Source organism: Lotus japonicus, chromosome 4 (assembly GCF_012489685.1).
Source record: "Lotus japonicus ecotype B-129 chromosome 4, LjGifu_v1.2".
Classification (NCBI taxonomy): domain Eukaryota; kingdom Viridiplantae; phylum Streptophyta; class Magnoliopsida; order Fabales; family Fabaceae; genus Lotus; species Lotus japonicus.
The window spans coordinates 77,816,938-77,830,841 of record NC_080044.1 but is presented as its reverse complement, the minus strand read 5'-3'; the positions used below and the strand labels follow the sequence as shown (position 1 = coordinate 77,830,841).

At 33.9% G+C, this 13,904-nt stretch overlaps 2 protein-coding genes across 5 annotated transcripts; one reads left to right on the top strand and one right to left on the bottom strand.

Annotated features, from left to right (window-relative positions):
* The first annotated feature begins 9,199 nt into the window (after positions 1 to 9,199).
* On the top strand, positions 9,200 to 10,414 carry LOC130715781 (heavy metal-associated isoprenylated plant protein 23). Of its 2 annotated transcripts, XM_057565900.1 has the most exons (3): positions 9,200 to 9,324; positions 9,643 to 9,814; positions 9,899 to 10,414. In XM_057565900.1, exons 2-3 carry the CDS (start codon positions 9,646 to 9,648, stop codon positions 10,195 to 10,197), a joined length of 468 nt encoding a protein of 155 aa, XP_057421883.1. In that variant the 5' UTR covers positions 9,200 to 9,324; positions 9,643 to 9,645; the 3' UTR covers positions 10,198 to 10,414. The 2 variants fall into 2 exon arrangements, with proteins under 2 accessions (XP_057421883.1, XP_057421882.1); XM_057565899.1 differs by lacking the exon at positions 9,200 to 9,324 and having other exon boundaries at positions 9,351 to 9,814.
* Positions 10,415 to 11,545: 1,131 nt separating this feature from the next.
* LOC130714397 (photosynthetic NDH subunit of lumenal location 4, chloroplastic) lies at positions 11,546 to 13,805 on the bottom strand. 3 transcript variants are annotated; one of them, XM_057564299.1, is made up of 6 exons: positions 13,407 to 13,802; positions 13,213 to 13,305; positions 13,068 to 13,128; positions 12,880 to 12,948; positions 12,448 to 12,580; positions 11,546 to 11,836 (listed from the first exon to the last, which is right to left on the bottom strand). In XM_057564299.1, the coding sequence occupies exons 1-5, from the start codon at positions 13,728 to 13,730 to the stop codon at positions 12,501 to 12,503; spliced, it is 627 nt and encodes a 208-aa protein (XP_057420282.1). In that variant the 5' UTR covers positions 13,731 to 13,802; the 3' UTR covers positions 11,546 to 11,836; positions 12,448 to 12,500. The 3 variants fall into 3 exon arrangements, with proteins under 3 accessions (XP_057420282.1, XP_057420281.1, XP_057420283.1); XM_057564298.1 differs by having other exon boundaries at positions 11,546 to 11,810; positions 13,407 to 13,801; XM_057564300.1 differs by lacking the exon at positions 11,546 to 11,836 and having other exon boundaries at positions 12,512 to 12,580; positions 13,033 to 13,128; positions 13,407 to 13,805.
* Between the last annotated feature and the right edge of the window lie 99 nt (positions 13,806 to 13,904).

Here is a 13,904-nt window from a genome sequence, read left to right as displayed (position 1 = left end):
AATATTAATGGAGCATTAATTATTTTTTCCTAAAACTATCCTCATATTTAATATGAAAGAGACAATGAGATTTTGAAATAATAACTTGGAGAGAGAAATTTATAAGAAATTAAATAAGGGTAATCTAGGAAAGTGAATAAATTCTTTTACAAATTTATTGCTTGTAACTATTTTTTTTAATCTAAGAGAATTTGGTAAAATTGACTTATAAATAGGAACAGATGGGGATGGAGTAGCATTTAGTAAGTCTCCTCAAGTAATTTCTCGCTCTCATACCGACGTGAAAAAAACAACGGGTATGTGAACCCATTGGTATATGTCAAGGGTTGCTTCTAAGTTCTAACTTTGTTTCTTATCAGTTGAAATAAAATTACTTTTTGCACTAATAACTAATTGTATTTATAATGACTCTGAGGGTGTACCAAACACAACGCAGAAGGAGGATAAAGGATGAGTTGGTAAAATTGAAGGAATCAATTGAGTAAACAACTGCATCAGTTCAACTTATTCTATATTGAAAATAATCATGGTAAATGATATTCCCAAATCTCAATAGCCCTTCAAGAGATTCGACATCAACAAACAATATAATTATATATGAGATTAATTTCTATACACCGACGGTGTAAATAAATGTTACACCATCATTTAATCACATCCCTCAATTTCGTTAGCTCACAATTAATTTTGAATTTAATAATATATAAAATAGAAAATAAAAGGTTGTGATTAAATGGTGGTGTAAAACTTTTTACACCGTCGGTGCATAAAAATTAATCTCATTATATATATATATATATATATTGTTTTGCAAATTAGAAAGTAATAACAATGAATGTTAAATTAGATCATAACTAAATTTAAGATTCTAAAATTTAATTACAAAATTATTAATTGAAATTAAGTTGTACAAGTGTCACAACTCACAAGTCTAAACATTTAAACTCGTGTTATATTAAATCTCACTAGTAATTTTCTCTTTACATGTTACTATAAACAAATACTACCCCCGCTCCTATTTATAAGCATGAAAGAGAAGAAAATTTTTGGTACTTTTTATAAGAATCAAATGAAAGTTTGAGCTATATTAATTATTTTTTTCCCATGATGCCCTTATTAATTCTAACTTGTTAAATGTGTCTCATTAATTATTCTCTATTTTTCCCACTTTCCAACACTAATAACAAAGGATAATTTTGGAAGTTTATTTTGATTCAAGACATATTTAATACATTTTATCTAGTTTAACTACATTTCTTAAACTATGCGAATTTTTTGTTGTTGCTTATAAATAGCACCGGAGGTAGTATAATTTTCCTACCCATTTGTAGAAGAGGCCGCTCATTAAAAGGGAATGGGAAGAGAAAAGAGAGGGTCTGTTGAACCTTTTGCTCCACCTTCCTTCCCCATTTCCTAAAGTGGTTCCCTTTCTTGATAAGAATCTAGAATTCGTAAAGGAAGAAAGTAAGCACAGAAAGATATTGATGCAGCTTTCCCTCGTTCAGGCATTAGCTTCAGAAGACAGAAACTCCATGGGCCATGTCCTGCACAAACAAAGTTCTAAAAGCAGAATGAGCAAGTAATTGCTTATTCTTAATTATATATCAATGATGAAAGTCTAAAATGGTGTGGTGTAGGTGTTCAGTTGGAATTAATTAGAAATATAACTTGTATAAGCTAATCACCAAAGTGTTTGTTATGTGAAAGGTGATTCTTATTTATCATTTATTCGTAGAGCATGATATGGAAATTGAATTTGCAATATTTTATTAAAAAATAAAAAATGAAATATTGAACATTTAAACGATCGATTTAATAAAAAAAATTAATTATTACTAATTATTCGATAAAAATATATTTATATCATGTAAATTATTTTATATATATTTATCATATTCATAAATATAAATTTAAAACATAACTAGAAACTTCTAGATTATCTCATAGAGTCTATGTCTTTTCATTCAAGAAACAAAAAATGCATGTTTAGATAACACATTAGAATACATGTTAAATATAAAATACATGTTTACTAGCTATATATATGATTTTGACCAGACACAATCCTTAAACTTGATGCCATACTTTGCCTGTTTTTTTGGCTTATTCGTGAGAGGGGTGCTTTCATGAATGGTTTCTTTCAATATATTAATTCTGTTTCCAAAAAAATATGAAGCTATATATATGTGTATATGTTATACATATACAAATATTCACAATATTTTATGAAATTTATATTTTGTATTGATATATTTGTTAAAATTAATAATATGAAAAAATAAAATAAAATATTTTATTTCTACAAATTCTAATTAATGAATTGAGTTTCTTTAAAAGAATTTACATTTAGTTAGTATGATTAATAAAGTTAATTGTATGATTTATTTTTTAGTTCTATTTCTACGTAAGTTTATAATTATTACCTATTAGTATCGACTATTAGAAAGTGTTTTACTAATGTCCATGTCGGTCAATCTTACCCTCATTGTGTTCTGCTCCTATATGATTTGGAACATCTTGGAGGATGAGTATGAAATTACACAAAATAAATTAAAAACTCAAATTCGGGGGTTAAGTGTAATTCAAATGTAACACTACCTTAATTCAGCTTTAAGATGTAATAAACTTTGAATTAAATGAAAGGCTTCCGGCGATTCCTCAACTTCAGAAAGATTTTTGTTATCAGACAAGATATTTTGTTCTCGTTCCGACCATGGACCAAAGGGGTGTCTCCCACTAGTTAAACAGGAAAAAAATAGGCAACCCAAGCTAAACGAGTCAACAACAAGTGTCTGACGTAATCCATAAATGACTTCCGGTGCCCGCCAGCCAACACTTCCGATGCCTGCGACATAGAGTACAAGATTAATGAACTCAGATTAGATTCCTCAAGTTTTAGAAAAACCAAGGGGAAGAGCAAAACAGGACCACAGTTTGCAAGAAATGCCATTCACAAGAAATAATAGTTCAACCAATCTTTCTATTATATCTAAGAACTTACCTGAATTTTCATTGACCCAGTGAAGATCGACCACCCGGAAGTGTTCTGCTGAAGCCCATATCAGCTAATCTAATACACAATGTGTTCCGCTCATTAATTATTAAGATATTTTCTGGTTTGATATCTCTGTGTATGATGTTCAGCTCGTGCAAATGTCTCAACGCTGCCACTATTTCTTTGTACATCATATAACATTAATTTGAGTAAAGTTAGAACAAAAACTACTATTTATTTGTACATTATATAACATTAAGTCATTTGAGCAAAGTTTAAACAAATTGGAAGGAACATAATCATAAAATGTTTATACGTACCTGAGAACTTCAATACGAGAGGCTCTCAATTGTAATTTCTAGAACTGGACTTAATTCTCTTCGAACTTTATTCAGAAAATCATTAGAACCTTGATAGCTGGAAGAACTTGGTAAAGCGGGTGAAAAGTACCGAATAAAGTTCTCCAATATTGCAGTCTCCAACACAATGTAGTGGAAGTTTGCATCCATGATCATATCATAGATCCTAATGATGTTCGGATGTCTATCCGATTTCATTGAAGTCTTCATTTCTTCAATGGCTAGTTTGTGATGCGCATTAATAAGCTTCTTCACAGCAACGAATCTACTTTCTTGTGCAATTCCTTGAAGCCTTCCTTTGTACCACATGATCACAAAAATCACCGCAGCTATTATAATGGATACTGCCACAACACCAAACAGTTGCAATGAAACTTGCCTATTGTAGAATGGAAACGGCTCATCTTGCCCTTTGCAGAAGCCAATGAAGAATGATAGAGTGAAAGTCCGCTAAGATATTGGAAACTAAAAAGAATAGAAGTGAAAAGCACATTAATGGCAGTAATGTTATTTTATATAATGTATGTATGGTGAAAGAGAAAGGCAAAAAGGCCAGGATATCTGAAATATTACAAAAGAAATGAATTGGGCTTATAATTAAAATGCTACTATTTCCTATCTCCTATGTCTTTATTTCATACATAATTTTAAATACCTTCTTAATATTTGAGAGAACCATGCTTTCACTATTTATATTGAATGTAGGGGTGGAAATGAGTTGGGCTGGGTTAGGCTTTGGCCTGTGGCCTTTCATAGGCCAAATTTTAAGGCTCGGCCTGGCCTTCTAGGAGGCCTAACCTAGTCTACGAGCCTGTTCGAAAGTCTACTTACCTAAAAATAATCTCTTAAAGAGGCTAATAGACTTTGGGTCTAATAGATTGCGAGGTAATAGGTCAATGGACTTATAAACCTTCACACCTATCATTGAATTTCTATTTTGAATATAATATTGGAGAATTCAGTTAAAAAACTCATCCTGAACAATACTAAAATGATTTCTTCTCAGGAGAAAATGTTTTTAAATTAGATTTTCATCTTAGTATTTCTTCTCTTTTATTTTTTTATTTTTTTGTACTTTTTAGACATAATATTAAATTTATTAATATTTTTTGTTACAATTAATTTATTAATATATAAAAAAAGAAGGAAAATAGGCCGGCCTATCATGTCTAATAGGTTTTTTTGTAAGTCTGATCTAATCTTTTTAGCTAATCAAGCTTTTTAAAAGGCCTAAACTTAACATTTTTAATAAATAAGCATGGCCTAGGTCTGACCTTTAGTAGGCTAAGATGTAGGTCCCTAACGAGCCGTCTGGCCTATTTCTACCCTTACTTGAATGCTTTTGGCCTCCCCTCTAACAAATGTACAAATATTCGACTTAATAAAATCAGAAATAAGAAAGAAGTTTTGGATAATATGAAATACATGCTTATTTGTTAAAAAGAATAACGTGTGTATAAGTTATCAAAGTGTTTTTTTTTTTATGTGAAAGGTGATTGTTATTTATCATTTATAAACTAGAGCATGATATTTGATTCTCACTAACCATTTACATTTAGTTTTGTTGAGAGGAGAGAAAGAGAGAATATAATTTGAGAAAGAGGTAAAACTATTATATGAGCTTACACTTATTCATATCATTCTCATGTGTACCGCACTTTAAAGTACGATATGCATTTTTATTTTTTTATACCTTACTTTAAAGTGTGGCATACTAAAATTTTATCCGCACTCATTGGTGAGGACATGAATAGTGTGGGGTCACATTAATAGTTTTGTGCTTCCATTTACCTTTACATTGAATGAAGAGATTGCAAAAAGTCACATGACACACCTCTGACTTCCCTCTCTCACTTGACTCTTCACAAACTAAACGCAATGACATTGCCTCTCTCTTTCCAATTTCTGCTATAACAAACAATGCATATAATGGTGCAATTATATTTGATAGCCTACCACTCTAGCACTAGTATAAAAAGAGGACAACACTCTTCTAATTAAAAGTGTCACAGTAATAGAAATGTTCTTCTTTATGAGTTCTTAACATAAAAAAATATTTTTTTTTTCATTTTTCTAAATTACTTTATTATTTTATGAGTTTTATTTTATTATTTTATGAAAATAAAAAGTATAAATAATGTAGTATAGTGTACAAGATGAATAGTGTTAAAACTCGAAGTTAAGAATTTATGATTAGAGCGAAATATGCAAAATTTGTTTGAGAGTTGCTTAGAGTATATATGATAGTACGGGCCAATATAAATAGTGCTAAGAACTAAAAATTAAGAACATAAGCATAAGCATGAAGATGCTCTCAGGCACTACTAAAGCTTACATTGATATTTGGTATTATGATGCACGTTTGGTCCATTTCTTCAAGTCTTTCTTTTTTAGACCCCTGCTTTTTCTAAAAGTGAGAACTTTCTGTGAAGTGGTGTTGCTGAATGTTAATTGAAAAGGCTCATGCAGGCTTGTTGAATTATTATCTTGCTTCATTTGGGTCTCAAAAGTATTCAGAAATGGAAGCTGTTGTTGTGCTCTCTCTTTTGTTGAGGAAGTATAATCAAAGATCCAAAAGTTATCCATTCAAGAGTAGAAGATTTTTAATTAAAACAGAGATATTTGAATCAGCTTTCTATGATAAAATTGTACAGAACATGATTAACATGCATCTACATAGGATTAATATCCATTTCTTCAAAATCAACTTTGGAACTCAGAAACTACTTACAAAAACTTCTACACAGGATTTCTACCTTTAGAGTAAAGTTTAGAAACATTTTCAAACATGCAGCTTAAACTTCTTAATGAATCAGAAGAAATCACTTACCATTTACACAATTAATCATGAAATATCCTTATTATTCTGTGTAGATAACCACATTTTCAACTGATCATTCACTCTTTTACATCCGGAAAGCTTTCATGACTTCATGTTGCTAGTCATATAGTTGAAACTTGCATAACACATAATTTTTAAACCTTTTTCCCATATAATTAACAGAAAAAAATGTTATCACAAGTCACAGCTATACTTAAATTAAACTTGCAACATTCAATTCAATTCTCAAATTATTGTGCTTCATTGCAGCAATTTGGAGAAAGAATAATAAGGATGATGCATGATCCTACTTACCTATATAACATTTTGTCCCTGTTTTAAAACAAAAGTGTAATTAATTAACAAACACCATATGTTAATTATTGCATTAATATTAAGCAAGTAACTATAAACTCCAAAGAGATGATATTGATGGCTTTGTCGATACGCGTCCACACTTATTGGTCATCTTTTAGGTGGAGGCAACAATTTCAATTTCTTTAGTGCATCTGCACCTTTAATTTGAAGAACTGGTTATTTTAGGTAGATAGTTCGATGAAAAAATAGAGTAGTGGCCACCACATACAAGAGCCTAGCACTATGGTTATATATATGCATGGACGTGCATGATTGAGTAGAAAAGCCATTCTCATGGGGTTGGTGAAAAGAGTGGGGCATTGTTTATCACATGCATTCAAATCTATATATAGAGAGGCCATGATAATAGGTGTAAGAGGACGAACCCGAACAGAGAAAACGACACGTACATGTATTATGGCCTTTATATCCATTTGTTATCTATGTTTGAAATCAATTTTAAAGTTTTATGCTCTGGGACCTTGTTGTGAGTCCAGCTGACATGACTAAATAAATAATAAGGAAACAGTTGTGGGTGCTTTTTTGGGCTTGGAAAATACTTCTCTATTGTTATGACTTATGATACATAAATGGGAACCTGTAAAAATACTCTCACGCTCAAGTTAGAATGTGGATGAGAAGCGGGAAAGAGATGAAGATGTGTATACCTTATGCCTTGTGGAACCCGCCTTTTTTAGGGCTCCGAGGTTTGCAAGTACTCTCACGCTCAAGTTAGAATCTGGGTGAGAAGCGGGAAAGAGATGAAGATGTGTATACCTCCTTGTGGAACCTGCCTTTTTTAAGGCTATGAGGTTTGTAATTCCGAGTTTGAATGTCATAATGTGATGTGTATGAGGAACAAGGATGATGAGAGGGCGTTGATCTACCAAGACGTCGTTTAACTGAGGGTAGGGGTCAACTTGCATAGTGTATGAATTCTTTGAGTGTCGCACCTATACCTCAAGTAGAGAACTGCGTTGACTTCGGAAAAGATGTGGTAAGCCGAGGCACATCAAGCTATGCACTCGATATAGAGTAGTCGTGTATATGCAATCGGTCATGGATGTGCAACCGATCGTGGAAGGGTTAGATCGATATGATCTTTGTAGAAGTCAAAAGTGACTTAGGGTAATCAATGTTTGTAGTTGGATGTCTAACGGCAAATTCTCAAAGCAAAACTATGTTGATTGGGAGAATGGTTATCAAGCGTTAGTTGGGTTCCTAGGTCTAATTTATTCAAGACTCTGTCATGGCTCTATGACCTTTATTCTTATGGTTGTGTATCGAATACATGAACTACTTGTCAAGGTTATCGTCACCGATATGGTTCGTATGTACCAAGTATCAATTACGAAAAAAGTGTCTCTTACCAATATTTTTGGATGGATGCCCGAAAAGAATATGCTAGCTTTGGTCGAGTAATGGGTATCGACACCCGGTAAAAGGCGTGTGTTACCGGGTACCGGAACATAATGTCATAGGAATAGATAAATAAAAAGAAAAATACGGTGTTATGAGATGTCTTATTGCTGGGGTATCATATAGATGATACGAAACAGAAAAATATTAAGTAGTTAAGGAAACAAATTCTTTCTCCATAAAAAATATAAATTTTGCCTTTGAGTGGGGGAGCAAAGAAGCTTCCAAACAACCATAGTCCTAGATTCTTTGATTAAAACAAAATAAATACTCATTTTGGAATTCATCATTATGCACCAACTCCTTGTAACAGCTAGCTGTGCTGTGTAAATGTTCCAACCAAACACGTTGGTGGCTTCTGTCATTTGACCAAATTTGCTACATCTATAAACAAATTTGTAAAGCCAAGAATTTCTTGGGGGGGGGGGGGGGGGGGATCATGACCTCTTTTATTGTAAAAATTTTGGACTGTTTATGGTGATGCACTTGGGAAAGAAGTGTATCTTTTATACTTTCTTTGTAAAGCTAAGTATGGGGAACTGTTGGCAAGTAGGGGTGCCCACCAAAAACCTGAAATCACTTTCACTCTTACTGCTTAATTATTAATTACTGATTTCCAACCTATAATCATTTATATCAGGAACAGCACTATATATGCATGTGAGTGGTATTCTGTATTCCATTTATACATCCAGTGTGCGCTAGCTAGCTAGAGAATTCACGAGGAAAACGAAATGTGTTTTGGCAATGGCATGTTTTGGAATGAATTGTAGTAAAAGATCTAAGCATGATTTTAAATTGCAACTATGGATAGGAAAAAACTTAGGTAAAGTTCCCAATGTGAAAGTGTTTAAGAACAATACCATGTCTCTAATTATTTTCTCAACCACTGAGAAAGTGTTTAAAATTAAATTAACTAATCATTAAGTTAGTCATATTTTGAGTTCTAACCCAAGCCAAGTGTAACAAAAAAATCACACAAACACACTCCCCACAGAAACATAAGGCGGATAAACAATCCAGAGGCTGAGAATGTTCCCATACCTTACCTTAGTGCATGTTTGGACACAATCAAAAAAGTTAAGAAAAATTATTTCTGTTTACCGTGGTTTTTCACCGTGTATCATAATATACACTTAATCCTAATCCTAGAACCCATTATATAAATTACAATCAAGGACATCTCTAACTCTAAGGCAAAAGCAGGGGTACGAAAAAGGCCTTTGTTTACTGGTGTAGGTGGGGGCCCACAACCTTTCCTCTGTTTGAATCTGATTAAACGCCTCTATAAGTAGGCTTGTGTGAAATATCTCAAACGAAGCAAAAGAAGTTCTTCATAGAGCAGAGCAGCATTGTTTATTGATTATTTGAAGGTAAGGAAGGAATCCATTTTTTCAGAAAGAAAGTTCCTTGCAACTTCTTTCTTTTCTTGGACCGCTTTCTTCCCTCTTTTTAAACATTAATCCATCTCTACATTCAAGTCATGATCAAGCTATCTGCTATATATATGCTATGCTCCCCTGCATATCACTCATCAAACACCCTTTTCACTCAAGTCTAACTCCTGTATTTTTTGTTACACATTAAGAAGTTCAGCTAGAAATTGTGATCCTATTTTCATATCATATATACTCACTGTCAAGTCTTGTTCATTATTTTGTTTAAAGGCCAATTTACTTCTGAATATACAGAAAATGGGGATTTCTGGTACTCTGGAGTACTTGTCTGATCTAATGGGAAGTGGTTACCACCACCACCACAAGATGAAGAAGAAGAAGCAGTTACAGACAGTAGAGCTAAAAGTGAGGATGGACTGTGATGGCTGTGAGCTTAAGGTCAAGAAAACCCTCTCTTCACTAAGTGGTAAGTTAAATCCTTCTCATCATCTATCTTTTATCTATCAGTGGCATTTAACATGAACCTGATGGAATGAAATGGTGATTTCAGGGGTAAAGTCAGTGGAGATAAACCGTAAACAGCAAAAAGTGACAGTAACTGGTTATGTTGAGCCAAACAAGGTGCTAAAGAAGGCTAAGTCAACAGGGAAGAGAGCTGAGATTTGGCCTTATGTGCCTTACAACTTGGTGGCTCATCCATACGCTGCTCCAGCTTATGACAAGAAGGCTCCTGCTGGTTATGTGAGGAGAGTTGAAACCACTGCTGCAACTGGAACAGTGACAAGATATGAAGACCCTTACAGCAACATGTTCAGTGATGAGAACCCTAACGCCTGCTCTATCATGTAGACAACGATGTTTTTTTTTTATGTAAATTTTAAATTTTCAGCGTAGTATGTTAATTATGTTATTTTGTTTTTCCTGTCTCTTTTTCTGGTCAATTTCCAACCTTTTGGTTTTCCCAGAGTGTAGTCTGTGTAGACTTTTCTTTGCATAGAAAAGGATGAGAAGAGACCTGTGTTGCTGTTATCATTGTTTTCCTAATTTTAGCTTCAGCTTTTGGGACTGTGCATTGTGTACCTGGTTGCAGTTTTGCAGTAATTAGTCTGGGTGGGCCTTGACCTTGAGATAGGAAATTGTTGTTGTTATGGCTCTCTTTCTTATTGACCAAACAAAAAATGGCTCTCTTTCTTTCTCCCAGAAATCAACCTGGATTTGGTGTTCACTGCTTAACAATTAACCAATCATGTGAATTGCAAATGAAGAGTGCAGGCAGGGTTGAAATGGTAAATAAAACTACAATGTGTGTGTCTATACATATTCTTTCACTAGAAAATAGAGAAGAGAGATACAAAGTGAAGAGAAAAGGAATATGATGGCAAAGTGATGATAAAGAAATGAGATTTAAGAAAATCATACTGGTATATATGTTTTTGTTTGTCCTTGGAGTTGGAAGAGAAAAATAGCAAAGTTTTATCATCAGAGGAGGGTGAAAAAAGCAACAGCAAATCATCAGCAATACTTTCACGAAAAGGAAGCAGCAAGTAACTGTTATAAATTCAAAATTGCTAGCAGAGGTACAGGCTCTGAATTCTGATCCTTTTCCAACAGTATAAACATTAATAGTGTTTGACGTTGCCTTTTGCCTAACCTGGATGGTTGCTTGCTCCCTAGTTCTGGAGCATTTGGCCCCTCTATTTACCTAAAAAGAAACTTTTTGAGCGCCTGAATTGGGACTAAAATTTTAAAAACATAATTGAATTCCAAATGCATATTTCCCAGAAGAAGCTGGAGTTAACAGGAGTAACAATATTCAAGCAAGGCATATCCTTTTCTCTCAAACAACGTGAAGTAGGAATCAACTTTAATTTTTCTGCTTTGCCCTTTTGTGTTTTCCCTGTCCCTTCCTAACAAAGTGTAAAGGCACATGTAACTCAGGACCACTACAGATGATTCAAAAAATTGCAGTTCTTCAAGTGTGCAAAATTTGTTTTTCAGAGAATTACAATTGAGGATATCTTTAGGAAAATATTTCCAATTTTAGATGAATTAAACTCAAAGAAAACTTAATCAAGGCTAACTATCTTTGAATATTTTTAACTAGTTTAGTAAATAATTTGAAACTACGATTCTCCCAATGCATTTCATTATTCTGAGCATATACAGAACAAGATCATATTCAAAAGGGTAAAGCATATAAAGCAATAGGGATGACAATGACATTTATCATACTAAGAATTATTGGATTCATCATTAGAGAGCATAATTGAAAATTACTTTTACACTAAAGATACAAAAATTACATTGCATGCCGTGTGCAGAGAGATACACCTGATTTGTCTAGTCTATATCACTACACCAGAAATAGTTCCTTTTGCTCTCAAAAGGTATTCAGGTCAATCATGTCCAACTGTACTAACCAGGAACAGTAACTTGAGATAGCTGGACTCAGGGAGGAGATTCTGCCAAACAAGTTGATCCACATTCACTAGTAAAAAAGTCAAGTTCATTGCTCTAAGCTACTGGAAATTGTAATTATACATGGAGAAGCAAAGAAAGCATACCAGAATGTCATTTATAGTTTTAAGGGTTTTTTTCCTCTATACCTTAGGAAGATATATTAGTTCATAAATATGGGTCTATATCTACCTGACACTACTTGCTACAAGATCGATTACACAGCAAACAAACAACATATTTATCATAAAATCACTCGGCAGGGTGATGTAAATTTCACAAACAACCCTGTATTTTACAAGAGGAGAAATATAAAGCAGCCTATGCTTTAACTATGATCACTAGGGTCAGCTAATTTTAATGTTGCTTGTTAGATGTAATCAAAACCAACTAGTTAAACCACTAAAGCAGTTGATCAATGTTAAATCATGAAGGTGCTGCATACACCTACAAATGCATACAAGCTTGTTATATGAGCAAGATTGGAAGGTGATGGCTACTATTTTGATAACATGGACATAAAAGCAACATGTTTAGGTGCCGTGCACATAGAAAATAAGCTGCACACAGCAATCTGTGTGCTTGGGTACCATTTCAACAATCTAATCTAGGTATTTATTCTCAGGAGACCAGGAAACTCACTTGATCCAGTGTGGTTCATACGCATATATACATCAGATCAATTTCGGCTTCCTTCACTTTGCATTGCCGTTATAAATTCCAACAAAATTAATATCATACAGAAGAGTGGCATTGCCCGGTATATTACAATCACCTATTGAATCAGTAACAAAAATGTCAGAATCTAACATATTTAACAACTCGCTTCATCTTCTGATAATTATCATACACTCTATCTGCGGTAGCATATCCTAAAACAAGCAGGCATGAATTTTATAAAAATCAAAACAATGGCCTTAGTTTTCATTGGAGGTAAAAGCACACACAAATATGCTATACTAAATGCACAACTAGCCAATGAATAATGATCTCAGTTGCAGGTTAAGCTAAAAGGGAATTTTCCATGTTTATGAACAAATTAGGTAATTGCTGCAATTAAAGCTCAAATGAAACCTGAGAAGCAGCCTGCAGGTTCAGGGCCATATGCTAACATTGGAGGAATCTTCAGTTTGCGTTTCCCACCTGGGTCAAAATGGTAGATTAATTAGCAAATAACATTAACCACCGTGACCTAAGAAACTTAAACGTATCAATTAAATTCGATACCTAAGAAACTTAAACGCATCGATTAAATTCGATACCTATTCGCATTGGAGTTACTCCATCTCCCCCAAAAATCCCCTGATCCAGTCCCCTGATTACCTGAATTTGACAAACTCTCAGGAAAAGTATGCAACAATTCAATTTACAAACAATTTAACAGTGAGGAGAGGAGAACTTATTTACCTTGCCAACACCAATGCGCATGGTGAGAGGTCTTCCACGTTTATAGGTGCTATCAAACACTGTCCCATCGCCAAATCTTGCAGTGTAGTGAACCTGCAGTGTACGTATACATCAATCATTCAGAGACAAACAATGAGTAATCAACAAAGTAAACTGTTCATCATATAGAAATTGAGTGAGTGAGACTCAGTGACATTGATAAGCTCCGCGCGAGGAGCTTCATCACCGAAACCCTCAACAATATCGCAGTAACCGAGGCCAGACTTCACGTAATTAAGCTCACACAACGGCTCTCCCACGGTGGCGTAGTACTCTATCCTCGTCGCATCCGCCTCCAACGCCGTTAAACCCACCACACAAGCCGCCACAACCCCAACCCCAATCCCCCAAATTCGATTCCTATCGTTCCCGCCACGCGCCGAACAACACACCACCTTACTCTTCACCTTGCAATTCCGAACACAAGAAGAAGAAGAACGATTAGGAACTGTTAAACAAGAGGAGAGTGAGAGTGCCATTTTCTTCTTCTTCTTCTTCTTCACCTATCTGTTTCTCTCTTCTTCGTATGGCTCTCGAAGGATAACGTTTCATTTTTTAAATAAATATAAAATATCTTTTCTCCTTTAATTTCTTATTTCTTTTTTTTAATCTCATAAATAAATAAAAGTTTTCCCTCCTTTTATTTTCCATTC